The 27145-nt window shown below is 36.1% G+C and overlaps 1 protein-coding gene across 9 annotated transcripts in view; it reads left to right on the forward strand.

Annotated features, from left to right (window-relative positions):
- Nucleotides 1-27145, forward strand: part of EML4 (EMAP like 4) — a 125623-nt gene that overhangs the window by 78592 nt on the left and 19886 nt on the right. For all 9 annotated transcript variants that reach the window (XM_036435134.2, XM_036435135.2, XM_036435139.2 and 6 more), the window contains 11 exons: nucleotides 2935-3058; nucleotides 4232-4381; nucleotides 7334-7403; nucleotides 8933-9043; nucleotides 12133-12228; nucleotides 16183-16317; nucleotides 16487-16622; nucleotides 21605-21756; nucleotides 22649-22774; nucleotides 22860-22991; nucleotides 23654-23721. In XM_036435134.2, the coding sequence (XP_036291027.1) occupies nucleotides 2935-3058; nucleotides 4232-4381; nucleotides 7334-7403; nucleotides 8933-9043; nucleotides 12133-12228; nucleotides 16183-16317; nucleotides 16487-16622; nucleotides 21605-21756; nucleotides 22649-22774; nucleotides 22860-22991; nucleotides 23654-23721 (1300 nt within the window). The remainder of the gene's footprint in view (nucleotides 1-2934; nucleotides 3059-4231; nucleotides 4382-7333; nucleotides 7404-8932; nucleotides 9044-12132; nucleotides 12229-16182; nucleotides 16318-16486; nucleotides 16623-21604; nucleotides 21757-22648; nucleotides 22775-22859; nucleotides 22992-23653; nucleotides 23722-27145) is intronic.

Genomic DNA, 27145 nt, shown 5'->3' on the forward strand with positions numbered 1-27145 from the left:
TTCAGAGCTCAAGCTAATATTATTTGAAATATAAGTAAGCTCTATTGTCAGGTAATTGGACTTCTTTGAACTAGCCCGAGGACCTTACTGAAAGATTCGGAGTGGACTGACATCACACACTTATGACATGAGGCCATAATATATCAAAAGAGATTTTATTCCAGGTACCTCGGTGTAGGTGGGCTGAGACCAAGAAAGGCATCAGACAAGAGAGCAGGGAGAGGGGTTTTTATTAACTTTTGCTGGCTGTAAGCTGCTCTGCTGACATAAGAGTCTGGTCCGTCCTTGGTTCCTTCCAGCGTCAGATGGCTAGTGGTTATCTGGGCTAGGAGATGCTCAAGGTTGCAAGCTCTCTGCCAGATATCTGCTAAGCACAGTAAGTTTTCTCTGCCTCATTTCATTCTCTTTAGCCCTTTCACTTACCATTTGTGTGAACAATACTGTTCAGTAGAAACATACAGTATATATAAGAAATAAAAGTAAAAAAATAAAATGTTCTAGTAGCCACATTTTAAAAAGTAAAAGGAACACGGGTAAGATAAAGTTTAGTTTATTTAACCCAGTTCATCATTCATTCAGTATGTTTCCCAAGTTCTACATAATACACAAAATTTTGGAATACAGTCTAAAAATTCATTTGAGCTCTCTGAGACTTAGTAAAAGTGGGACTGGACCTAGGTGAGCTCTAAGATTTCTTTAGTCCCAACATTATATGTGTCTAGAGAAATGAACTAATGGTGTTTATGATATTTTATTAACGCTATTCCACAGAATTTCTAGATAGGTAGTTCTTTTACTTAGTTGCTAGTGCTGCTTGAAAGTTGGTAAAGATATCAGTATGGTATTCTGTTAGCAAAGGTGAGCGTTTTTGTTTTGATTCGTTTTGGTTTTTTTTCTTTTATACTATCCTAAACCTATTCCCTTTGCTGGACATACAATTTACTCTAAGAGGTGATAGAAGCATCTATTAAATGCTTTGTTTTTTATTCAGAAAGCATTTATGATATACACATGTGATCAAAGATTCTGAGAGAAATTCCAAAGGACAGGATATCTGCCTTTAAGAATTTAAGAACATACCATAACTAGTTTGGCTCAGTGAAGAGAGCATCGGCCTGTGGACTGGAGGGTCTCAGGGTCCCAGGTTCGATTCCAATCAAAGGCATGTACCTTGGTTGCAGGCACATCCTCAGTGGGAGGTGTGCAGGAGGCAGCTCATCGATGTTTCTCTCTTATCGATGTTTCTAACTCTATCCCTCTCCCTTCCTCTCTAAAAAATCAAAATATATATATTTTTAAAAAGAATTTAAGAACAATTGAAAATTATATAATAAATTCACATTTATAAGAAAGCAAACTGGGGTGGGGGGGATGTGGAAGGACAAGGAAATAGAGATAAGGATGGTTGCAGAAGAGAAATAGTTGCAGCTGGTAATCATTTAGTTATCAAAGTTCAGCTCTGCTAAAAATCACCAGGAAGCAGAGCCCACTCTCAGATTCAGAAGTAATAAAGACATACATCATGTGGTGTTAAAATTGTGGCGTGGGAGGTGTTAGCCTGTTCTTAGATCTGAGAGGCTGAGCACACTGTGAGTAATAATAATAAAAATAACTTGAACTTCTCACCCATAACAAGCATAATTTTTAAATCTGACTCTGAAGAAATACTTGTAGACTTACAGCAAAGTAATGTATCTTTCCTTCTTCAGTTTGCATTATATAAAGTATTGAAGTATTATGTACTCCTTAGCAGTGTAGATCATTATTAGAGGTCCTAAGGTTGTATCAGCCTCTGGTTGATGACCACATTTTCAGACTGTGTCCATGGAAGTTGGCAAGTGATAGACACTTCCTATGCTTTGTGCTCAGTCCCTTATTTTGTCCTCCTCTTTAGGTCTTTTGTAAAAATTTTGCACCCACTATCAACATGTATTAAACTTCTCTGAATGTAGGTGGGAATACTGGGGCTTTTTGGTATCTTTTTTTTTTTTTTTTAAGACATAAGTAATAATTTCATCTGTTTAGTTAAGTGAAATATTGTTCCACTTGTAAAAGGTGTATAATAAAGATTGGTTTGATTCTGGAGTTGTCTTTTTGATATTTTTAGTTTTAGACTATTGTAGATCTTATGAACAGCCATTGGTTTATGAAACAAAAGATATTTTAGAACCTAGGCTGTTAATTAGACACTGTTTTCTGGCATTGTCTTTAAAATGTTACCTATAATAATAACAGCATAATATGCTAATTAGACTGGACATCCTTCCGGATGACCTCCGGACGCAGCCAGGGCTGTGAAGGCTGCGGCTGTGAGGGCGAGCCCCTTGCATGAATTTTATGCATCGGGTTTCTAGTTGTATTATAGTAGAATTTAGTTGCTTAGACCCAGGGCTGCTTGTAGGCCCAGTTGTGAAGTGAGGGACATCGGTCATCTCTTCCCTTCCAGCTCTTCTCACAGTCTCCTCTGAGTCTCTCTCCCCATCCTGACTTAGAGGGTATTTGACGCCTCTCCTTTTGGAATGTTCTGAGACTGTATATTGTGTAAGTCATTAAACCATCAGCAGGTTGATCAAATGGTGTGGTAGACATGGTCGTTGTCTACCCTTGATAGTCTTTTTCTTCTTTTCAACTGTTTAATAAACTTCCATGACAAAATTATTTTCTTTTGCATTTTTCTACCTCAACCTTCCTGGCCTTATTGAAATGTGTCAACTTATACACATAAATATTTTAATTATGAAAATGGTACTCATTTAAGGAAAAAAAAATATTTTTTTCTTACAATGTTTTGGTCTAGATTTTTATACACAAAAACTGATGTATAAGAAGACTAGAACTCTAAAGTAGCTATTTTTATCGTATTACGTTAATAATCCACTTTCCTGTGGTCATTCAGAAAATCTCTGATTTAATTTTTGTCTTGTGTTTCAACAGAAGGAGACTATATTAAAATGTTTATGCGAGGTCGGCCAATTACAATGTTTATTCCTTCTGATGTTGACAACTATGATGACATCAGAACAGAACTGCCTCCTGAGAAGCTCAAACTGGAGTGGGTGTATCCTTTTTTACCGTGACAGCAAATTCTCTGGCTTCATTTAAGAAAATTGGTTTACCTAACCTCTATCAAATGATTTTGTATCAGAAAGTAAATGTAATAAGCGTATCAACCTCTGATCCTTTTACATGTTTTATATATTTTGCTATTACAATTTAAAATTCACCAAAATTAATGTATTTGAATAGGGCAAGCAATATTTTAGACCATTATAGTAGGTATTTGTGATATGATAGCAAAGGCATTAGGCTGAATTTGGAAGACTAGTGTTTAAGTCATGTAACCCCCAGTAAAACTTAGTTTCTTCACTTGAAAAAGAGGTTAATAACCCCTACCTCACAGGCCTGTTGTGAGAATTAAATAAGAAAACACCAGTTAAGTATTTTGTAACCTAGGAAATATGAATTAAGAGCTCAAATTAACAAGGTTGCTTTTAATTCCAGAATTAACTTCTGTTCTTAGCCATACTTTTTTTAAAAAAAATGACTATGAAACAGAGCTCTCCTAATTTCACTTAGAAATTCTCTCTTCTCTCAAACCATCTAAGAAACTCACAGTGAAGCAGGAGGGAGCTAATAGTTTGAACTCTGCTTTCTGTCTCTGTTCTCCTACATCATCTTTCCCCACCTCTTGAATTATTCCCTCCTTTTGGCAGAAATTAGCTTGGGAAATTTTTCCAATCCTATAATTCTGTACAACTTTAACATTCACTCTGCCTACCAAACTGTGCCTGACAATCTCTGCTTTATCGTTTAGGTCAAGCATGAATCTCACTTTCTCAGATAGCCCTTCTTTTGGTCCCTCTTTTTTCTCTCCATTTAGATTAGGTCCTTTTATTCTTCCACCATGCTATTATTCCCCCCCACCACCAATTTCTAACAATTGGTGTTTGTTTTTGTCATTTTTGCCAGAGCCTAAGCTCCAGGGACATAGGCCTCACATTGGTTTGTATATTTAGCTCTGTGCCTGACACATCAGGAACTCAGTCTATATTTATTTGTCTGTTAGATGGGGGAAATTAAGATTCAAGTACACTGGCAAACCTGAGTTCAAATTCCAATCCAGTCCTCTTTACATTACACCTTTCTGATACCTTTATGTATCCTTGAAAAAATGGTTAATTTAACACCTTGAATACTATGCTTGTTTAAAACCTTGACTCTTTCTTTTAAGATATGGTTATCGAGGAAAGGACTGTCGAGCTAATGTTTACCTTCTTCCTACCGGGGAAATAGTTTATTTCATAGCATCAGTAGTAGTACTATTTAATTATGAGGAGAGAACTCAACGGCACTACCTGGGTCATACAGACTGTGTGAAATGGTTGGTATCATTTAACATTGTTCGTTTTTTAATTTCATGCTCTCATTTTTTGTTTTTTTGGGTTTTAAAAATCTTGGTTTTATTGGAAATGATTTCTTGTGGACACCTCAGAATTTAAGGATATTATGAGCATTGCCTTTTAGAAAGAGTGGAAGGAAGGGAGAGAAGGGGCAAGAGAGATAAACAGCAATGTGTGAGAGAAATATCAATTGGTAGCCCCCCCAACGAGCCCTGACTGGGCCAGGGATCAAACCTGCAACCCAGATTCATGCCCTTCCTCTCTAACACTCAATAAAACTATATATTTTTAAAAAGCAGATCCATTGTTAGTTTTTTTAGGAAACTCCATACTGTTTCCCGCAGTGGCTGTACCGATCTGCATTCCCACTAGGGTTCCCTTTTTTCCACATCCCTTCCAGCTCCTGTCCTTTGCTGATTTATTGATAAGTAGCCATTCTGACATGTGTTAGGTGATACTTCATTGTAGTTTTAATTTGCATTTCTCTAATGATTAGTGATCTTGAGCATTTTTTCATATGTCTATTGGCCATGTATATGTACTCTTCAGAGAAGTGTCTATTCAGGTCCTTTGCCCACTTTTGATTGTATTGTTTGTCTTCCTGGTGTTGATCTGTATTGGTTCTTTTATGTATATTGAAATTAACCCCTTATGAGATGAATCATTGGTGAATATCTTCTCCCATATCGTGGGTTCCCTTTTCGATTTGTTGAGGGTTTATTTTCCTATACAGAAGCTTTTTAGTTTGATGTAGTTCCATTTATTTATTTTTTTCCTATATTTCTTTCAGAAGCATATCGGCAAAAATAATGCTCTGAGAGATGTCTGAAATTTTATTGCCTGTGTTTTCTTCAAGAATTTTATGGTTTCTCAACTTATGTCTTTTATCCATTTTTTATTTTTTCTTGTGTCTGGTGTAAGTTGATGGTCTAGTTACACTTTTTTTGCATGTAACTGTCCAATTTTCTCAAATTCATTTATTGAAGAGACTGTTTGTACTCCACTGCATGCTCTTGCCTCCTTTGTCAAATATTAATTAACCATAAAAGCATGGGTTGATTTGTGGGTTCTCTGTTCAGTTTAGTTTATCTATATGCCTGTTCTTGCTCCAGTACGGGGCAATTTAGATTACGGTGGCTTTGTAGTGTAGTTTGATATCTGGTATTGTGACTCTCCAACTTTGTTCTTGTTACTCAAGACTGCTGAGGCTAATTGGGGCTTTTATGGTTCCAAATAAGTGTTTGGAATATTAGTTCTAGATCTGTGAAATACAATTAATATACATTGGTATATTAATAAGAATTACGTTTAATCTATATAGATTGCTTTGAGTAATATGAACATTTTAATGATGTTAATTCTTCCGATCCATGAATATGGTATATGCTTCTACTTGTTGCATTTTCCTCTGTTTCTTTCTTTAGTGTCCTTTAGTTTTCCGAGTACTGACAGGTCTTTTACCTCATTAGGAAAGTTTATTCCTAGGTACCTTCTTTTTTGTTGTTGCAATTGTAAATAGGATTGTTTTTTAGTTTCTGAGAGTTTGTTATTGGTGTATAAAAAAAAAAGCCACTGATTTCTGAATATTAATTTTGTATCCTGCTACTTTGCCAACTTCACTTATTAGATGTAGTTTTTTGGCGGATTATTTAGGGTTTTCTATGTATAATATGTCACCTGTAAATAATGACAAATTTAGTACCTCTTTTCTAATTTGGATGCCTTTTATTTCTTCTTCTTATCTGATTGCTGTGGCTAGGACTTGCAGCACTATGTTGAATAAGAGAAGTGAAAGTGGGCATCCTGTCTTGTTTCTGATCTTGAGAGAAATGCTTTTAGTTTTTGCCCATTGAGCATTATATTGGCTGTAGAGTTTTTATAGATAGCTTTTATTATATTGAGGTGGGGTCCTGGATTTTATCAAATGCTTTTTTTTAATATAAGTTGATATGATCAATGATTCTTATCTTTCATTTTATGTATATGATGGATCACATGTATTGATTTGTGTGGGTTATTTTGGCTCTCCTTTTGTAATTGGATCTTGATTGTTATTGTCCTATTTGTGGGTGGGATCTCCCTTCAGGCTGACTGACTATGAGGCTAACTCCCGTCCATATCATGCTAGCTATTGAACAAGTACTAAGTTGCGGGTTTGCTCTCTAGTTAGGGTGCATACAGAAGGCAACCAATTGATGTTTCTCACATCAATGTTTCTCTCTCTCTCTCTCTCTCTCCCTTCCTCTCTCTCAAGGTGATTTCTGCTTTTCCTTGTTTAAAAGCCTCCTCTCAACTGGTCTTAAGTTGGTAATTCAGGGTGAATTTTCACAGTTTAGCTTTATTTCCAGTTTGGTGCAAGAAAGATCCACCTACTCAGCCACCATTTTGAAACCCTTAATGCTCATGTTTTAGTAGATTAAAATTACAATGCATTATGCATCTTCACTATAATAAAACCCTGTGAAATATGTATATGTATATAGGTGCAGAACTAGAAATGAACTTGGACATATGAAAACAATTTAGGTGAAAAAGTTAAGCAAAAAAAACCAAAACAAAACTCATAGTCACAGAAACATAACAGCATGGTGATTAGTAGAGGGGAAAGAAGGGTGGGTAAGTAGAAGAGAAAAAGAAAAGAAAAATATAATTTATTAAGCCATTAATAAATTTAATGGTTAAGTGAATAAATTTTTTCTTCAGATTTACTGTTTTGTTAATTTGTCAAGTTTAATAAAGAAGTATAGCTAAAAACTTAGAAAAGAAATCTTTTTATACTTGATGTTTATTTGATTTGTTAAAGAAAAAGAAATAGGTCATTGGGAGATTTTTTAATGATTAAAAAAACTGTTTGAAAAATGTTGATACTAAGCATATTTCTGCTGTTTTGTATGATTCCTGTTTTTAAAATTGTTGTTAATACTGCTTTTCAGCCTTGCTATACATCCTGACAAAATTAGGATTGCAACTGGACAGATAGCTGGAGTGGATAAAGATGGAAGGGTGAGTATCTCAGTTTTATGCCTTCTGTGCCTAGTGACATTACTATTAGAATGAGATTGATGACAACTTTTATATCTCAATTTACTCTTCTAAAATTTAACTATGATTTCTAGTATAAGCAAGGAAAAAAATATTAGAATGTAAAAACATTCTAAAAACCAAGAGAGAATTATACTACTTAAATAGTTTTTTCTAAAAACCAAGTCTTCTCACCCAACCAGCGTGGCTCAGTGGTTGAGCATCGACCTATGAAGCAGGAGGTAATGGTTCGATTCCTGGTCAGAGCATATGCCCAGGTTACAGGCTTGATCCCCAGTGTGGGGTGTTCAGTAGGCAGCCAATCATTGATTCATTTTCTCCCCCCCCCCCCAAATCAATAAAAACATATTTAAAAAAAATAAACACAAAGAAACAAGTGTGCTCCTTAAGGAAACTACTTACTTTTAAAAATGGGAATACTGATAAGATTATTAACTTATATATATTTCTTAATATATTTTTATTGACTTCAGAGAGGAAGGGAGAGGAAGAGAGAGAGAGAAAAACATAAATGATGACCAAGAATCATTAATTGGCTGCCTCCTGCACACCCCCCAACAGGTACCAAATCCACATCCTAGGCATGTGGCTGACCAGGAATCAAACTGTGACCTCCTGTGTTCATAGGTTAAGGCTCAACAACTGCCATGGCAACTGGACTATATATAATAGAATAAGTTATCAGTGTTTGCTATAGGTATTGTAATTTCCCTAAATTGATTTTATATATGAGTAGCACTGATAATACTTGAAAAATTGTAGTTGCTATTCAATTTTACTAAATAGGCTTACATAACAAATCCCTTATTTGTAAAAATCAACAGTGAATATTAATAACAACTGATTAGAAGTATATGACTATACTAATGGCATTATCTGGCTTGTTTCTTTCATGAAAAGGATCTGGAGGGATTATATTTGAGAACTTATAAGACCCCTTCTAGTTCCAGATTCCATTTTAAGAACTTTTAGCTTAGCAGTTTATTGAGCACTGATTTTAAAAAGTATTCTTTTCCTAAGAATAAAGGTAATGCTAAAATCAGGGTATCCAGAACAAATTTTTCTGGGTTCAAATCCTAACTCCACCTTTTAATAGCTGTGTAATTTTGGACAAGTTATTTAAATCTCTATCTCAGTTTCCTCATTTGTGAATTGTGATTGTAATAATAAATAGGTCATAGAATTATGAAGATTAAACTATTTAATATATGTGATGTACTTAGAATAGTATATGGCACTTGAGCAATGTTCAGATCATCTGCTGCTACAACTATTATCACTGTTATGTCCTTATTTTCATGGTACGAGAAGAAAATACCTGCTCAAGATTCTCTGAGGGCATGTCTAAATGTAGCTATTTTTTATTAGATATTTATCCATCTCTATTATTTTTTTAAAACAGTAACAGTTCTGTGTTGTAGTGGCATTCATTGGCATTCACCTATATACCAGTTGGTCCTAGCTTGTGTTTTTTCCCCCTTTTTTTGCAGCCTCTGCAACCCCATGTCCGAGTGTGGGATTCAGTTAGTCTCTCCACACTGCAGATTATTGGACTTGGAACTTTTGAGCGTGGAGTAGGATGCTTGGATTTTTCAAAAGCTGTAAGTAATAATTTTTAAAGGAGTAAGCAAAAGGTACAAAGAAGCAAAAGAAGTTAAGCTCATTTTTGTGTCTGTGCATTCATAGAAAGTGATAGCTCTGAATTAAAATATGTGATATTAGCTATAGCCAGCATTTTAACCTAAATCTAAAATACTTTGGTTTAGCTAGGATCCAGAATATTACACTTAATTATACTTAATTTTTTTTCTGCCCTGAAATAAAATTCCCATGTAGTATCGGGAATTGTTAAAGGAATACATGGTTGGCATAGTAAACATAAAACAAGCAGTGAGTTGTACTTTTGATTAGTTTGGATAACGGAGCTCTATTTTATTTAGAAAATTCACAGACCTGAAACTTGGTCAATCATGCACAAATACTGTCTTTTCTTAATGTCATGTTGGAGCAAAAGACAGAACTCTTTATATTCACTAAAATCATGAATTATCATGGCTCTGAATTAATGACTACATGAGTTTAAAATTTAGTGTATAACAATCTTACCTAAGCCTTGAAGGTTTATTCTGAGGGGAACTAAAACAGGATGTTACTAATTTAAACAGTCTCTTCACTCTTAAATTATATGTATTATTCATATTAATTTAAATGTAGGAGAGCTACATTTTAGACTCCATGATTTTTGTTTTGTTTTACAGAGAGAGAGAAACATCAATGGGTTGCCTCTCATACTCTACTCAGCTGGGGATCAAACCCACAATCTAGATATGTGCCCTGACTAGGAATTGAACCTGCAAACTTTCCGTGTACGGGATGACGCTCCAACCAGCTGAGCCACACTGACAAGGGCAGGATCCATAATTTTTAGTTTTAAATATAAATATCCCTCAGATGTTATTGGGTCCCACTCATACTTTAGAATATATTAATATATTCATATAATCTCTTCAGTTCCTGGGTATTAGCAACTATATTCTGGATTCTGGGAGTTTTGTGCGACAGCAGCAGGAAGGGAAATTTTTTAAAAAATATATATATATTTTATTGATTTCTTACAGAGAGGAAGGGAGAGAGATAGAGAGCTAGAAATGTCAATGAGAGAGAAACATCGACCAGCTGCCTCCTGCACACCCCCTACCTGAGATGTGCCCGCAACCAACGTACGTGCCCCTGACTGGAATCGAACCCGGTACCTTTCAGTCCGCAGACCAACGCTCTACCACTGAGCCAAACTGGTTTCGGCGGAAGGGACATTTTTAGAACAGGAAGATAAATTTGGGTGGATATGGGAATTTGGTAGCTTGAAAGCACTGAGTGTCAAGGTTCAAATGAGTCAGGAATTGGAAGAAAGGCATTTAGAAAAGGAGATAAAAGGACGGGACAGAAAGGAAATACTTTTGCTACCTTCCCTCCCCTCCCCCCCCCCAAAAAAAAAATTTCTGTAGCAGAAACTTTTGTCATCTTGCTGATATTGTTAAAATATTAAGACTATCTTGGATTGCCTCCTACTCTAACTTCCTGGTTTAGATGATCATTCTGGTACAGGTTAAAAGAAAGATAAAGAAAAGAGTAATCTCTGACCTTTCTCAGTATCTCTCCTCTTTTTCACATATTTCTTTGTTCTATAGACATTTAAAGTATATGCTGCAAATAGTAGGGGCAAAAAAAATTTTTTTAACTTATTTTTATTGTCTTCAGAGAGGAAGAGGGAGAGAGAAAAACATCAATGATGAGAGGGAATCACTAATTGGCTGCTTCCTGCACACCCCCTAGTGAGGACCGAGCTGAAAACCTGGAAGTGAACCCTAACTGGGAATTGAACTATGACCTTCTGGTTCATAAGTCAACTCTCAATCCCTGAGCCACCCCAGCTGGGCAAAAAAATAATTTTTTTAACGTCCACAGTTCTTTTTTCTTAAACTGGGAGACTTAAATTATGTGAATGAAAATCACATTGGAAACATAAATATAAAGGAATTTAGTTATGCTTTTACTTATTTTGTTTGTTGCTGAAACCGGTTTGGCTCAGTGGATAGAGCGTTGGTCTGTGGACTGAAAGGTCCCAGGTTCGATTCTGGTCAAGGGTTTTGTACATTGGTTGCAGGCACATCCCCAGTAGGGGGTGTGCAGGAGGCATCTGGTCGAAGTTTCTCTCTCATTGACGTTCCTAGCTCTCTGTCCCTCTCCTCTCCCTTCCTCTCTGTGGAAAATCAATAAAAATTTATAATAGTATTTATTTTGTTTGTTCATATTAATGTATATCATGGAAAGTTGAAATTGGCAAACTTTAAAACAAGCCATTAATTTTAACTTATTTCATCGACTACAAAAACTTAGGAACAAAGTTATAAAAATTATATACATTTTATGCCTCGAGGGACTATAATTTATTTTTTTTAATAAGTTTTTATTGATTTCAGAGAGGAAGGGAGAGGGAGAAAGAGAAACATCAATGATGAGAAAGAATCATTGATCTTGATAGGCTGCCTCTTGCACGCCCCCTACTGGGGATCGAGCCTGCAACTCGGGCATGTACCCTTGACCAGAATTGAACCTGGGACCCTTCAGTTCGCAATACGACGTTTTATCCATTGAGCCAAACTGGCTAAGGACTGTATTTTAAATATAAGAAGGCAAGGGGGACTAAGGGACAATCCTCAAAAAGAATTATTCGCTATCACTGAATAAAAGTGGCTAGATGGCAAGAAGAAATCAACTTAGGGAAAAAATTAAAACTGGGAAACATTTTTTAAAAGAATATTATATTGCCGAAACCGTTTTGGCTCAGTGGATAGAGTATCGGCCTGCAGACTGAAAGGTCCCAGGTTCGATTCCGGTCAAGGGCATGTACCTTGGTTGCGGGCACATATATGATTCTCTCTTGTCGATGTTTCTAGCTCTCTAGCCCTCTCTTTTCCTCTCTGTAAAAAATCAATAAAATATATATTTTAAATATTATATTTCTGAAGAAAATCAGTTTTAGTAGTATATTCATTATATTTCAAGGAATCATATATTTAAAGGATTTTGGATTATCTTAATGTTGACTGTTTTAATAATATGGTACTTGTTCCTAGAAAGTCAGCCTTATCTGAAAAAATTTAAATGCCTATAATTGACTTTTCTTTAGGATTCTGGTGTTCACTTATGTGTTATTGATGATTCCAATGAGCATATGCTTACTGTGTGGGATTGGCAGAAAAAGTCAAAAGGTGCAGAAATAAAGGTAAGTCCAAAAAAGTTTCACTTGTCTTTTAGAATACATCATTTGTTTTGCAGATCCTTAGAAGTATACTGCTTATCCTTAATGTGCAGAACACACTAACTGTCCCAAATTATCAGCTTTATTGATTTGTCATTATTTTATGCTATTAAGAATACCACTCTTATGGTATAAAATATTTAAGCAACTTCAACCAACGTTAGTGATATTTCAAACAAATTAACAAAGCAGATGGATGTCTAATCTCTGGCTACTGCTGCCTTTTTTTTTTTTAGATTTTTTAATTGGTATTTTGAGAGCAAGTCAGAGAGAGAAGGAAACATTGATGTGAGAGCAAAACATGGATGGCTGCCTCCTCTATGCCCCTTCCTAGGGATTAAACCTGAAACCTGTACATGTGCTGTGACCAGGAATTGAACTGGCAACCTTTCAGTGCATGGGATGACACCCAACCAACTGAGCCACACTGTCCAGGGCGTCTACTGCTGCTTTTTAAACAAAATCTATTATTTCATTTAAGCTTTAAAAAATTTAAAGGAAAAATTCAATCATAGGAGTATGGATGACATAACTGAAAAGCATATTTAATGATATGCATTGTTGTAATCTTCTGTATATATAAAAAGCTAAGTGACCAACAATATGTTCGTCCAACTAGCCAGTACATATGATGCGCAATGGTGCTATCTATCTATCTATCTATCTATCTAGCCAAGTGACCTGAATGACTGCGGCCAGCCAACCTTCCATGTCTCCCCCATCCCGCCCCACCCTCAGCCTCCAGTTTAAAAATGTTGACTCGTGCATGCACAATACATATAAAGCTCTGAAGTATTAACAGGATTTACGGAAGGAGAGGTTGTTCTGATTCCAAGAGTTGATTTGTCCCCATCTGACACTGGCCTGCCATTTAAATTAATTCGAAGACAGTTTCCCGTGATGCCCACATTTGCAATGACTATTGATAAATCACAAGGACAAACTCTAGATGGAGTAGGAATATTCCTACTCTGCTTTTGGACAGTTATATATTGTTTTTTTCTGAAGTTTGAAGAATGTGTGATGTTAAAGTTGTAAATACTTTATCACAATGGAAATTAGTTAAGCACTCTGAAAGTGTTTTTACTCCTAATGTGGTGTACAGGGAGATTAAGTTTAATCAATTTATCAGTCATTGTTTTTATGTCATGTTTTTGTTGTTTTATATAATGTTTTTCTATCATGTTTTAGTCGTTTTTATATCATGTCTTTGTTATATCATGTTATTGTTTATTTATTACTCTAAATGTTATTTTCATATACGTTTTACTATTTTTTTTTCATTTCTGACACTTCTATAATAAAGGGCGAATAGTGATATTAAAATATTTCTTCTAATTAATTTCCTTTCAATGTGCATGAATCCGTGCACTGGGCCACTCGTGTTATGTAAAATGCAGAATATTTTATAATTGGTATAAAATAGTGTTGGTCCTTTGTGTGGATCAGGCTGTAACTTGTAAAAGAGGAATGTAAGGTTAACATTACAATAGCATTCACATGGGTCAGAAATGGCCGCCTCCTGACAGGCTTTCAGAGGGATTCAAAGTGACAGGATGACTAAAAAAAGGCTATGACATATTTGCTGTACTCTTAAATAACACCACATTCCTCTTCAATTGCACATCCGCTCTCTGTCTCAGCAGTTTTGTTCTGTATCTTTCAGTTTGTTGGTCAAAAAGACGTTCTGTTTTCAAATAGCATAAGTTAATCTTTTGAAAGAAATAAGAATAATTTTGATTGTATTTGGAAAGAGTATAAGAAACTTCAAGCTTTAAAAAATATAAATGAAGATACAGATAGTCTTTCAGTCATCATTCAGGGTAATTTAACATTGAAACATAGGGAACTTATACCAAAGTGTAATATGTGAATTTTGATATTTGGTAGTAAAAGTTAGCAGATCTCCTTTCCAGGACTTTAAATGTTGTTGTTATTCAGAATTATATCTTATGTCCTCCATTGACAGCATACAGCTGCCATAGCCTTAGTTACTGTCTGTTCTGTCTTCCATCATTTACCTGTAGCCCAGATCTCTCACAGATTTAAACCTACATTTCTTGTTGCCTGCCAGGCATCTTTAATTGAATGTTCTAACCCACAAGTCATAACCAACATAACCGTCTCCAGTTTTTGTTGTTGTTGTTGTTTAATCTATTTTTATAGAGTTCAGAAAGAGGGAGAGAGACATAGAAACATCAATGATGAGAGAGAATCCATTGATTGGTTGCCTTCTGCACGGCCCCTACTGGGGATAGAGCCCACAACCTGGGCATATGCCCTTGACCGGAATTGAACCTGGGACCCCTCAGTCCATAGGCCAATGCTCCATCCATTGAGCCAAACCAGCTAGGGCGAGTCTCGGGTTTGATTTCAGTTAAGGGCACTTGGTTGAAGGCTGGAAACCCAACCCTGGTTGGGGTGCGTGCGGGAGGCAACCAATTGATGTGTCTCTCTCACATTGATGTTTCTCACTCTGTCTCTTCCCCTTCCTTCCACTCTCTAAAAATTAATGGGAAAATATCCTCATGTGAGGATTAACAACAACAAAAAGAAAAAAAGTTGGGAAGGCAGGCAGAGATCTTGGTCAGAATAAAGATTTAAAAATTAATTGATTAAAATAAAATAAAAGGCAACATCATCATGGAAGAAAGATGATGAGTTTTTTCATTGTTAATTAACACATTATCTTTAAAATTTACTTTGACTTGCTATTTCAACCCAACATTGTGGAATCTGTATAACAAGAAAGGGTACTATCCTTTTCCCTCATGAGGGGAGAAAGCATTCAGATTGGATTGTTGGAGTTTTATTTATGTGCCTATACAAGGCTGTAGAGTCCAATTGTTGGTGGTAGAAATAAAAAGTTGGTGGAAATATTGAAGCCATGGGGAAAATGTTTTTTTAATTAGCTCAGTTACTTCAAGTGTCATTTTATTAGTATAAGAATGTAAAAGGTATTTTATTTAACTCACTTTGTTTACAAGATTACCATGTTTATTACCATGTTGGTTTGCAATGAAGAAACACTTCCGTACACATGAAGTTCTTTGCTAAGTTAAAAAAAAACACACACAAAAAAAACACCTTAGTGATCACCCTGTCGGTGAGCACCAGCACCAACAAGCAGCTTCACAAGCGTATAGATTTCACCTCACCATTTAGCTGGAGTAGCTGCTTTTGCCATAAAACATTAATTTAGTAAGAATTCAATTATGACTTACTGAACATATTTAAATGTAGTGTTTTCAAGACATCCTCAGTTCAGTAGTTTCAGTGAAAAAACTACTTGTAATTCCTTTGGATGCTTGTGCCTATTTTCTTCCTTTTTTATTCTACTTGTTTTAAACTTCTATCTTTTCTAATTTTTCTTTTTTGGGAAATGGCATAAAAGCTCTTTGGTTTTTTTTGTTTTTCATTTCTGAATGACTCAGTAATAACCGTTTTATATATATACTTTTTAAGCTTTTAGCCTAAGATTGAATCTCTAAATCAGTAATAAATTTTCTTAAATGAATGAGTGGTCAGTAATAATAGTACAGAGAAAGGTAAGACTTTTAAAAAATCAAAGTACCTAAAAGGCAGTACCTTTAAGACAAATGTATATAGTTTTTATATTTGCTAGTTTTAGTGTACTTTTCCCCTAAATGCAAAAAACTAAAATAATCTAAAACTAATTCATTTAAATGTCTTCTAATGCAGTTATATATGAATAATATAAAAGATGATATAATAATATGAAAACATCAGATTAAAATCATTATTATAAAAATTTATTGTTACAAATGTTCAGGAAAATAGATCTTGGAAGAAAAGGCATTTCCTAAAATTTTTTCCTGTCTTTATCAGTAGCTGTAATTGGTATTTGATGGAGATAAAAGTATACATTAATCTAAAGCTTTATTTCTCTTTCCACAGACAACAAATGAAGTTGTTTTGGCTGTAGAGTTCCATCCAACAGATGCAAATACCATAATAACATGTGGTAAATCTCATATTTTTTTCTGGACCTGGAGTGGCAATTCACTAACAAGAAAACAAGGAATTTTTGGGGTAAAGATCAGAATATTATAAATTTCATTATAAAATAATATTTTAATTGTTGAGTGAGCATGGAGTCATCATGCCAAAGGGAAAACTGAAAATTCTCTCTCTCTCTCTCTCTCTCTCTCTCTCTCTCTCTCTCTCTCTCTCTCTCTCTCTCTCTCTTATTTTTTTGTAGAAATATGAAAAACCAAAATTTGTACAGTGTTTAGCATTTTTGGGGAATGGAGATGTTCTTACTGGAGACTCGGGTGGAATTATACTTATATGGAGCAAAACTACTGTAGAACCCACACCTGGGAAAGGGCCGAAAGGTACAGTATTCTCATATTGTCATTCCTTTTTAATTTGCACTTACTGCTATTGCACTTCCATCTTGTACCCAGACCAGGAGAGGCTGCAGTGAAACAATAGGAGAACCACTACCATGCCTTATGTTTCTAAGGTTCTTCATGATCTTTTTAAAATTAAAATATTTACTAATTACTAAGCATAGGTAACCTACTTTTGATCCGGCTGAACATTTCTTCTAGGAGGTTAATTGAGAAATAATTAGAGAGGTGATATATATATGTTAATTTAAACAGTATAAAATTGAGAGAGAGAATCTGATCTTCTGAGTTTTGTGAAGACTTCACAGAAGTAGTAGTATTTAAGGTTAAGCCATAAGGAGTGCACGAGACTACAAAAGGTATGGAACTTTGGTCTCAGTTTAGGGGAAAGTGCAAGCAGAAATATTAGGTCTAGTAATAATTAATGTCGTTTTCTAATACTTTTTTTTAAATAGAATTTATTTAAACAATACAACAAAATTTAATCAACAATATAGTTGCCGTTGTTTTCTACTACTTGTGCCCAACGCTCAGGAAGCATTTTAATCCCTCTGTTGTAAAATTCTTGTGATTTTGATGCAAAAAATTCGGTCAATGCATTTTTGAGGCATTCTTCATTATTAAATTTTTTTCCAAGAAGAAAGTTTTGCAAAGAACGAAACAAATGGTAATCGGAAGGGGCAATATCAGGAGAATATGCAGGTTGAGGGAGAACTTCCCATTCCAACTGGCGCAGTTTTTCAGCAGTGATTCTTGCAGTATACGGTCGTGCGTTATCGTGGTGAAGAATTACGCCCTTCCGATTAATCAGCGCGGGTTCTTTTTCTCTTAAAGCTTGGGCTAACCTTTCCAATTGGGCACTATACACTGCACTTGTAATGGTTTGGGTAGATGGTAAAAGTTCATAATGAAGAATTCCTTTAAAATTCCACCAAACACACAACATCACTTTTTTCGCATGCAAGTCAGGTTTTGGCGTGGGCTGCGGAGCATCATTTTTGTCCAACCATTGAGGCCGCCTTTTCAAAGTAACATACAGCACCCATTCTTCATCTCCGGTAACAATTTGCTCTAAAAACGGCAAACGGTTTTGACGAGAGAGGAGCGAACTACAAATTGTGACTCTTTGATTACGGTTGTTGTCGGTCAACTCATGAGGAACCCATTTTCCAAACTTTTGGACTTTGCCAAGTGCACGCAATTGATTGGAAATTGTTTTTTGTGAACAATTTAAAGTTGTCGCAAGCTCTTGTTGGGTAATTTGAGGATTTTGCACCAAAAGAGCTTGAAGAGTTTCTTGATCAAAATTGGACACACGGCCTCGACCACTCTTGTCATCTAACGAAAAATTTCCCTCGCGAAATTTCTCAAACCAATGCTGGCATTTTCTGGCGCTAACTGCATCTTGACCAAGAACACTACAGATGTTTTTTGCAGCCTCACTTGCTTTTCTTCCTAATTGGAACTCGTAAAGCATGCAGTGCCGAATATGCTCTTCATCCGCCATCTTCTTAGCCCTAGTTTTGCAACAAAAACCAAACCAAACACAAACTTTTTCAAGCAAAACTTGTTAATTGCACTTCACATGTTCTGTAGATACCACGTGTTTGAAGGTTATGTCAATACAAGTCAACGCCAAGCAAGATTTTAAACGAATGTTTAAAAACGACATTAATTATTACTAGACCCGATAGAAAGATGGATATGAATGTAAGGCAGTGAGGGTAGTGTGAATAAATCTGTTTATAAAAGTGGTAGCAAAAATAAGAGATAGCCAATTTGAATTAAATACAATTTGTAAAATAGTAATGGAAAAAGTTTTATAATTCCTCTTGACAGTTTAAGAGGAATTATAAAGTTCAATTAGGGATTAAAGATACAGATTTTCTGAGCTATCCACAAGAACCCGTAAGGCTAGTTGAGCTCACCATTGAAGAGAGAAGAGCTGTCAGGCCAGAGATCCTTTCTCCCACAGTTAGATGGCCAGAAAAGAGCCTGCAAGGATTACAGAAGTGAGATATTTAAGGAAGAAAGAAAAGTTAACAAGAGAGAGAGCAGGAAGGAAAGGAAAAGGTTTGACTCCTAAAATCTTATCCTCACCCTTAAGAAAGAAGTGTGTGTATGTGTGTTTTGAAAGAAAGTACTACTTTTTTCTCTCTTTCCTTTTCCTGAGCACATGTGTTTGTATATGAAATGCCCAGAAGAGCATTGTATATCAAAACTGACTTATTGACAGGTTTTCCTCTGTCAGTGAACAGAGTTTGGGTGTAAATGTATCTACTCTTCATTAGCTTAATGTGTGTAGAGGTGGGAGAATCAGGGAAAGGTTCAGAGATTGTTTTATTTTGGTTTTTGTCTGAAAAACTTGTGCAAAGAAAATCTGCACATGCAAACACAGGAAATGGGAAGTGTGACCTTGTAAGCGGCTGGGCACATGAAATGGCCTGTGTTGTGCTCTGCTAGGTGACCGTTACAGGCAAACTTGCTGAGAATTTTGTTTCTTCCTTTATATTTGGGATTACAATTTTGTAAGATGTGGCTGGGAAGGATTTGGTGTATGGAGTGAAATAAATGTGTGAACCCAGATCATAACAGAGTTCAAAGATTCCATTTTTAAAATCATGGCCAAAAAATTTCAGTAGATGGATCCAGTTTTTATATTCCCTAATGCGACATTTCTGCACCCGTTGCAGTCTTGTCAACTAAAATTGTGTATATTGTGGTATCATATCTGATAAGGAACATTTTTTTCAGATGTCATGATTTCATAGCTAATTCTTTTACTCTAGTAAATAGGAGACAAGCCAGAACTGTATTTTGTGCCTCATAAGCTCTCCTGTATGTTTTCTTTTTGCTTCCAGACCTTAATATGTATTAACAAGAATCTTCAAAGTAATTAGTATATTCTATTACTTTCTTCCCAGTTTTATTGGCCTATAATTGACAGATAACATTGTATATTTATGCTATACAACATAATGATTTCCTATACATTGCAAAATGATTTACATAAGTTAACATCCATCACCTCACACAGAGTATTTTTGTGTATGATGAAAACTTTTAAGATCTCTCTTAGCAACTTTCAAATATACGCTACAGTATTGTTAACTATAGTCACCATGCTGTTCTTTACATACCAAAACGTATTCATTTTATAACTAGAATTTTGTACCTTTTGACTATCTTCTCCTCTTTCCTCAACCTGGCCTCTGGCAATGACCAGTCGGTTTGTTCATGTTTTTACATTCCACTTGTAAGTGAGATGATATGTACTATTTGTATTTCTCTGTCCTATTTCATTTAACATCATGTTCTCAAGGACTGTTTATATTGTTACAAATGGTAGAATTTCCTTTTTTTTTATTCCATTGTATGTGTGTGTGTGTATTTATGTGTGTAATATTTGTGTTTGTATACACTACATTTTCTTTATTCATTTCTCTGTCACTGGACACTTAGGTTGTTTCAGTATTTTTATTTTTTATGGTGTATGAAATAGTTCCATTTTTCTTATGTGAAATAATTCATAATTTGTAAGTGGGGGAGGGAAAGTCGATTGTATTCGCACCACCATTAAATGTTCATAGTTCTTAAATCTTAAGTTCCTTTTAGGAACTAAGTAACAAACCATTTTTGGTTTGTTTGTTAATCATTCCCCTTCCTTTCCTCCTTCCTTCCCCCCTTCCCTCATTTCCCCCACTGAACAATTTTTAAACTAGTAACTTTTTTTTACTTTTCTAAAGGATCTAAGGTCTATTTATTAACTTAATTCTGGCCAAATTTAAACAAGGCTCTACCTTCCCATTTTGAACCTGGTAACTAATTCTGCAAAATAATTGTCTTCCAAAAAGCTTTACTCTTGCTTTACCAGCCTCACTAGCCAGATAAAGAGCTTCTCTGGATAAGGCATGATAAATACCAAAGAGGTTTGGGTGCTAAAATCTTACCCTCACTTTTAAAAAAGAGGATCTGAGTGAGTGTGTGTGTGTGTGTGTGTGTGTGTGTGTGTGTGTGTAATCCCCTTGTATGTACCTGCCTTGTCCCTTCCTGGCTACTTGTAAAATGCTATGAGCATAAAAGAAAGCTGGCCTGTCATTCAACGATCACACTGATACAGTTTTAATTTAAAATACTTCTCTAGTTGGTCAAAACCCACTACTCCTGGCCTCCAGTGCCCATTTCTTCCCAGTGCCTTTCCCAATCTCCATATCTCAGCAAATAAAGGGGGTAATCCTTGGCAGAGCTGGTAGGTCAACAGTGGTTGCTAAATGTTAAATATTATGACTATTAGCTCAGCAGGAAATTAAAGCTTTTTTGTAAACTTAAGGGTACATTGAGTAAAGAGCCTTGCGCCCTATTCACAGCTTTGTCACTAGCTAACTATGTGGTATTGGTTAAGCCATTTCTATACCTTTGTGCCCTCAACTCTAGATCAGAAAAGTGATACTATGCTAACTACCATAATAAGATGATTATAAGAGGTTGTGAAGTTCTGAGTTTCCCCTGTTGTCTATAGAATTGTCACTGCTCTAGTTTACCCTTTTGTAAAAACGTGTTTTGGAATATTTTCAGAGTAACAATATTGACATAAATACAAAAGGTGGTGTTAAGCTGCACTACTAGCCTTGTATAACGTGCTGAAAATCGGTTTTTGATTGTTGAGTTGATGGCATTTTTGAGTAATCACTCTATACAAATGATCCCCAACTTACTATGGTTTGACTTACAGTTTTTCAACACTACAGGGGTGCAAAAGTGATATGCACTTTGATAGAAACCAGCTAGGATAAGTTGTGATGTTTTGTGGGTTAGGTATATTAAATGCATTTTCATCATACAATGGGTTTATCAGAATATAATCCTATCTTAAGTCATAAAGCATTTAATTTCTTCCAGAAAGCCACTAAAATTTGAGGGGAAATGTTATCACTAGTGTTTTTATTTTTTCCTAATTATATTAGGTGTTTATCAGATCAGCAAACAAATCAAAGCTCATGATGGCAGTGTATTCACACTTTGTCAGATGAGAAATGGGATGTTATTAACCGGAGGAGGAAAAGACAGAAAAATAATTCTTTGGGACCATGATTTGAATCCCGAAAGAGAAATTGAGGTAAGGATGGGAACATAAAATTATAATGTTAAATCCACTAACCTAATAGCTTCTGTCCTACATTAAGAGAACTTACACTTTCTGGGGAGGTTGTTACATATCCTTCTCATTTCATTTCCTCAGAATGAAAAGAAAAAAGAAACCAATCATTAAAATAATTTGAAAGAATTTTTTTAAAAAAAGATTGGGGAGAATAATTAATGTACTTGTTTATTTCTGAGACTTTTTTTCTTAATGATCCAAAATATAACCAGGGTATGCAAAATGACCAATTCAATTTTAATACTGAAAATAATAATTTCAACAGTGAGCTTAATGATAGTAGATAATTATCTGTGCTTGTTTCTTCTTCATGATGTGGACCCAGGTGTATCTATAAAACCTGACAGGTACTATGTTTATAAGGTATTAAATGCTAATTAAATTGAGGTCTTAGATGGTAGGACAGTTAAGAATTGTATTTTAGATCAATAATTTTCAAAGCAAGGGCAAATCTCTTGTTTTGATATTGCCTTTTTTGGGGAGTGACTTAAATTTTGAACTTATTCTAAGTGTATTCTAAACATGTTTTCTAGACAAAATCTCTAAGAGGATCTTGATAGTACTGCTCTTGGGTTTTCAAGAAGATAGATAAGAAAGAATTGCTTTATCTCAGCCTGAAATTCATGCTATTTCTTTTCTTCACAGATTACTTATACACTCTGTATAATACATTATAACTTCTGTATAATAAAATGTAACTGAATAAATTATCATTAGCATAAGATTACCATATTACTTTCAAATTTGGAATATTGTCACTTATTAACCCATAATTGTTTTCAGCTATTAATGCATGTTAGTATTTGTGTATGGTGACATTGCAGTGTGGTTTATTTTGTGTGTTTTTTAGGTTCCTGATCAGTATGGAACAATCAGAGCTGTTGCAGAAGGAAAGGCAGATCAATTTTTAGTAGGCACATCACGAAATTTTATTTTACGGGGAACATTTAATGATGGCTTCCAAATAGAAGTCCAGGTAACTGTGTAATTTTAACCATTAACTAAATACTTTTATGACATTTTGTTTCTTTTAGCATAACAACGGGTGTATTTTATTTCAGGGTCATACAGATGAACTTTGGGGTCTTGCCACACATCCCTTCAAAGATTTGCTCTTGACATGTGCTCAGGACAGACAGGTGTGCATGTGGAACTCAATGGAACACAGGCTGGAATGGACCAGACTCGTAGATGTGAGTAAAACAAAATTGGATTATAATCTCCCCACAGAAACTCCCCATACTAGCATTTGGAAGCAGCAAAAGTGAAAGAACTCAGCATTGGTTAAAAGTGTTTAGTAAAGGGGAGAGTGTTTAGTCACAAAGTAGTATTCCATGAACCCACCCTGAAGAAGCAAATTAGCAGTGCAAAAGCTCAATTTTCCCATCAGTTTCCATAGTAAAAAGATTTCACATGTACATGGAGCACTGTTCAGAAATGTTTGGGTCGCTGGTGGTGGTGCAGTTGGATTCAGTAAGTGCTGCTCACTAACAGACTTCTTTTTGAATTGGTCTCTTATCCTGACCCCACCAAGATATCCATCTTGTCCCGCCCCAAAAGTGTATACATTTTCTTTGCAGACTCAAAAGAGCTATACACATGTTTGTTGTTATCCTGTTATTATTTCCACTGCCTAACCACAAGCTGGTTGTCCTTTCCCCTCACCACTCTGCCAGCATACCCCTTCCTGCTCTGAAATTCTTTTTCCTCTCATATCCACATAGCTACAAGGATGTTGATTGGAATCCCATGTTTATATGAAACAAGTTATTTTCAAATAGTGTTTGCTACTATTCCTATAGACCCAGTGAGACTTTCTCATGTACTCCCCAACAGCTGTCTGTCTTTCTTCTAGGAACCAGGACACTGTGCAGATTTTCATCCCAGTGGCACAGTGGTGGCCATAGGAACGCACTCAGGCAGGTAGGGTCTTTAAGGGAAATGTGAGCTGAGTGATTTGAAGTGGTGGAATGTTTAACCATTGTTAGGAATGTTGTCAATCTGATCTGGAGAATTTATCTTTTAAGTGGCACACCAATATGCATGTTGGTCTTATGTTACATATACTCTTTCAGTCATTAGTAATTATTTACTGAGCACCTGCTCTTGGTTAGACACTGTTGTGGGGATTTAAGCTACATGAGAGTGCAAGACAAAAATCCCTGGGCAGCCCACATTGTAGTGCATGTCAGGGACAGTGAGTCTGGCAAGTGGCTGGGTAAAGAATTTAATTTACCGTATTTTTCGGACCGTAAGACGCACCGGACCATAAGACGCACCAGTTTTTAGAGTAGGGAAATGAAGAAAAAAAGATTCTGAAACAAATAGTGTCCTAAAATATTTTATGTGCATTAAAACCCAACATCACAGTCATAAACACATGTAATCAACCCTGTAAAGTAAACAGCAGCATTTAGAACCATTTTAGAGCCGGGCAAGCACACAGAGACCACACAGAGCCGGGCAAGTAAAAAAACTTTTTTTTCAAAGTATATGTGTAGGCTATATTTGGACCATAAGACGCAGGGACTTTTTCCCCCCACTTCTGGGGGGGGGAAAGTGCGTCTTATGGTCCGAAAAATACGGTAGTTTTGATGCAGAATCACCGACCACTAGACCTGGAGAGACTTAAGCAATCCAGCTGAACCTACCAGTTTTGATGGTGACTGTCCTTGGCAAGCCAGCAGTGCAGCTAAAATACTGTTACCGAAATTTAGCCAGATACTGCTGCCGATAGAGGTTCTAGGCATAAGAAATGCTCCTTCTGCTCAAAATGGAGAAGTCAAAGTCATATTAGGGCTGGCTGAGACTTTCTTCTTTGACATAAGGAAAAGAGACTTCTAATCAGAAAAGAACAGCTCTTTCCCTCTGTAATTTGGTGTTACTTGACTTGGCCCGTGGGTACTCCTGCGCTCATTTCCCAGGGTGACAGTGTCTCTGAGCCCTATCAGCATGAATCTCGCCGAGTTCTGCTTTGTTACAACTCCAGTCCTGAGTCACTCTTCAAATTACAGTCGCTCATTGAACTCCTGCAACTGTAAGGCACTGATCTTGGTGTATGGAGTGGCACCGAGGAATATGAGACATGGTCCCTAACCCCAAGTAGATTATGTATGTACATAAGAAAATAAAGAACTTTTATTAGGTTTAGCATTACTTAAATAAACAGGCAGCAACGCTTAGTGATCAACAGAGAAATCACTGTGAGCCTGAGTTGTCCGAGAACACTTCCCAGAGGAGGTGGGGTTGGGCCTGCCTTGGAGGAGCCCCTGGATCTTGAAGAGGCAGTGAAGAGGGAGGAGTCGTATCAGGCAGGAGGAAATAGACGGAGCAAATTCAGGTCAAGCATGTTTCTAAAGACTTCTTGATACCTAAACAGTGGAATTCAAGCTTGTTAGCTTGGCCTGTAAAGCCCATTAATGATTTTTTTTTAAGTTTACATTTATTGAAAGAATTACAGTGGTCTCCATTTTATTCCCCCATTGACCTCCTCCACGCACACACATCCCAGGCCTTCACCACATGATTGTCTGTGTCTACATGTTCTTTGGTTAATCTCTTGTCTCCCCCCTCCACCCACCACTCCGAAGAAGAGAATGGTCACGTTGTTGACCTGTCCAGCCCCTTTGTACTTCTCTCCTCTTTTTTATTAATCCTCACCCAAGGATATTTTTCTATTGATTTTTTAGAGAGAGGGAAAGACAGAAAGAGACATCAATTGGTTGCCTCCTGCACAAGCCCTGACCAAGAACTGTGTTGGGGAGGATCCTGCAACCGAAGTACATGCCCTTGACTGGAATCTAACCTGGGATCCTTCAGTCCACAGACAGATATTCTATCCACTGGCCCAAACCGGTTTAGGGCCCCTTTTTGCTTTCCTATCTACTCCTCTCCACCTGTTTATGTCCCACCTATCTGTGCCACATTTGATGAGATGAAATTCCAGGTCACCTATATCCTCCCTGCCTTAAATTTCATAATCCTTGTATAATTCATTTTACTTTATTAACTCTTTCTCCCCAGTTTGATTACAAACTCCTATTTTGCCTCCTTTCCCGACTCTTTTCTTCTCTGAATCCCTAAATGTTAGTGTATCTCAGGCAGAGAGAGATCACACCCTTCCCTGGTGTGAGACGGTGAGAAGCACAGGCCAGAGCTCTGTCCTGGTTCTGCCACTAACTACTTGGTGGATGACTTGTTGGGGGTTATGGCATCATAGGATTTCATTGTTCTTATTTGTAAAATAAGAAAGTTGAAATGTACTTTTTCCCTGTTTTTTTACTTTATACATTTTTTTCTGATTATAAAAGCCATATTCTTATTCTTGTGTTAGATCCTAAAGAAACAGGGTGGGGGAGGAGGTTATAAACCTGCCACCTAGAGGGTGCACTTTATGTTATGATAAGTATTTTTTAACTCACATGTATTATGAACAGAGATAACTATTCATTTAGGGACTTTAAACTGTGATACTTTCCAGCTCTAAAATCTGTATAATTCTTTTTTACCACTAAAGAAATCAGTATAGTGTTTTTTAAAAAGGGATAAAGGTATGGTACTACATTTTGGTATTTGACTCACATGTCAGATTAGTTTAAATATATGACCAAAGATTTCTCATCTCCAGTACATTTAGAAAGATCCATTAGGTCCTTGAGGCCATATAGAGCCCCATAATGATTCCAGATTACCTTAAAGCAGAAGCTTGGTTACAATGTGTATACTCTAGACTAGAATAAGAATAAATTCAACACAGTGAAAACTTAAATATTTATTTCTATAAAATTCCCTTTGGTAGAGGATTTGTTATGTTCTCCATACCTTTATTAGGGACAGAGGGAAAAAAATCTCTCTGAAGGTAGAACATAATTCATGCATGAAAAGAGTGGGAGCTTTAAAATTATTTCTTGGGGTCCATATGGAAGTTGTTTACTTCCAATAACAAAGTTGTTGGGTTATTACTAAAAATTGCTTACCAAAAGTAGAATTAATCTCTTATAAGTGATTGAAGAAATAGAAAAAGGAGGCAGAGGTATCTTTTGTTTTTCTTGTGTTTTTTGTGTGTTTTTTTAAATGACTACCATTCCTAATTAGTAAATGACTCAAAGTTTTAGTTTTCTACATGTTATACCAATAAGACATTCTGGGTGTGCGTGTTTTAAATCCTCACCCAAGGATATTTTTCCATTAATTTTTAGAGAGAGTGGAAGGGAAGGAAGGAGGGGGAGAGGGGCACATTGATTGGTTTCCTCCCAAACGAATCCAGACTGGAGCCAAGGAATGAACCTGCAACCCAGGTACATGCCCTTGACCGGGAATCAAACCTTCAGTATGCAGGCCGACACTC

Source organism: Pipistrellus kuhlii, unplaced genomic scaffold, assembly GCF_014108245.1.
Source record: "Pipistrellus kuhlii isolate mPipKuh1 unplaced genomic scaffold, mPipKuh1.p scaffold_m20_p_13, whole genome shotgun sequence".
Classification (NCBI taxonomy): Eukaryota; Metazoa; Chordata; class Mammalia; order Chiroptera; family Vespertilionidae; genus Pipistrellus; species Pipistrellus kuhlii.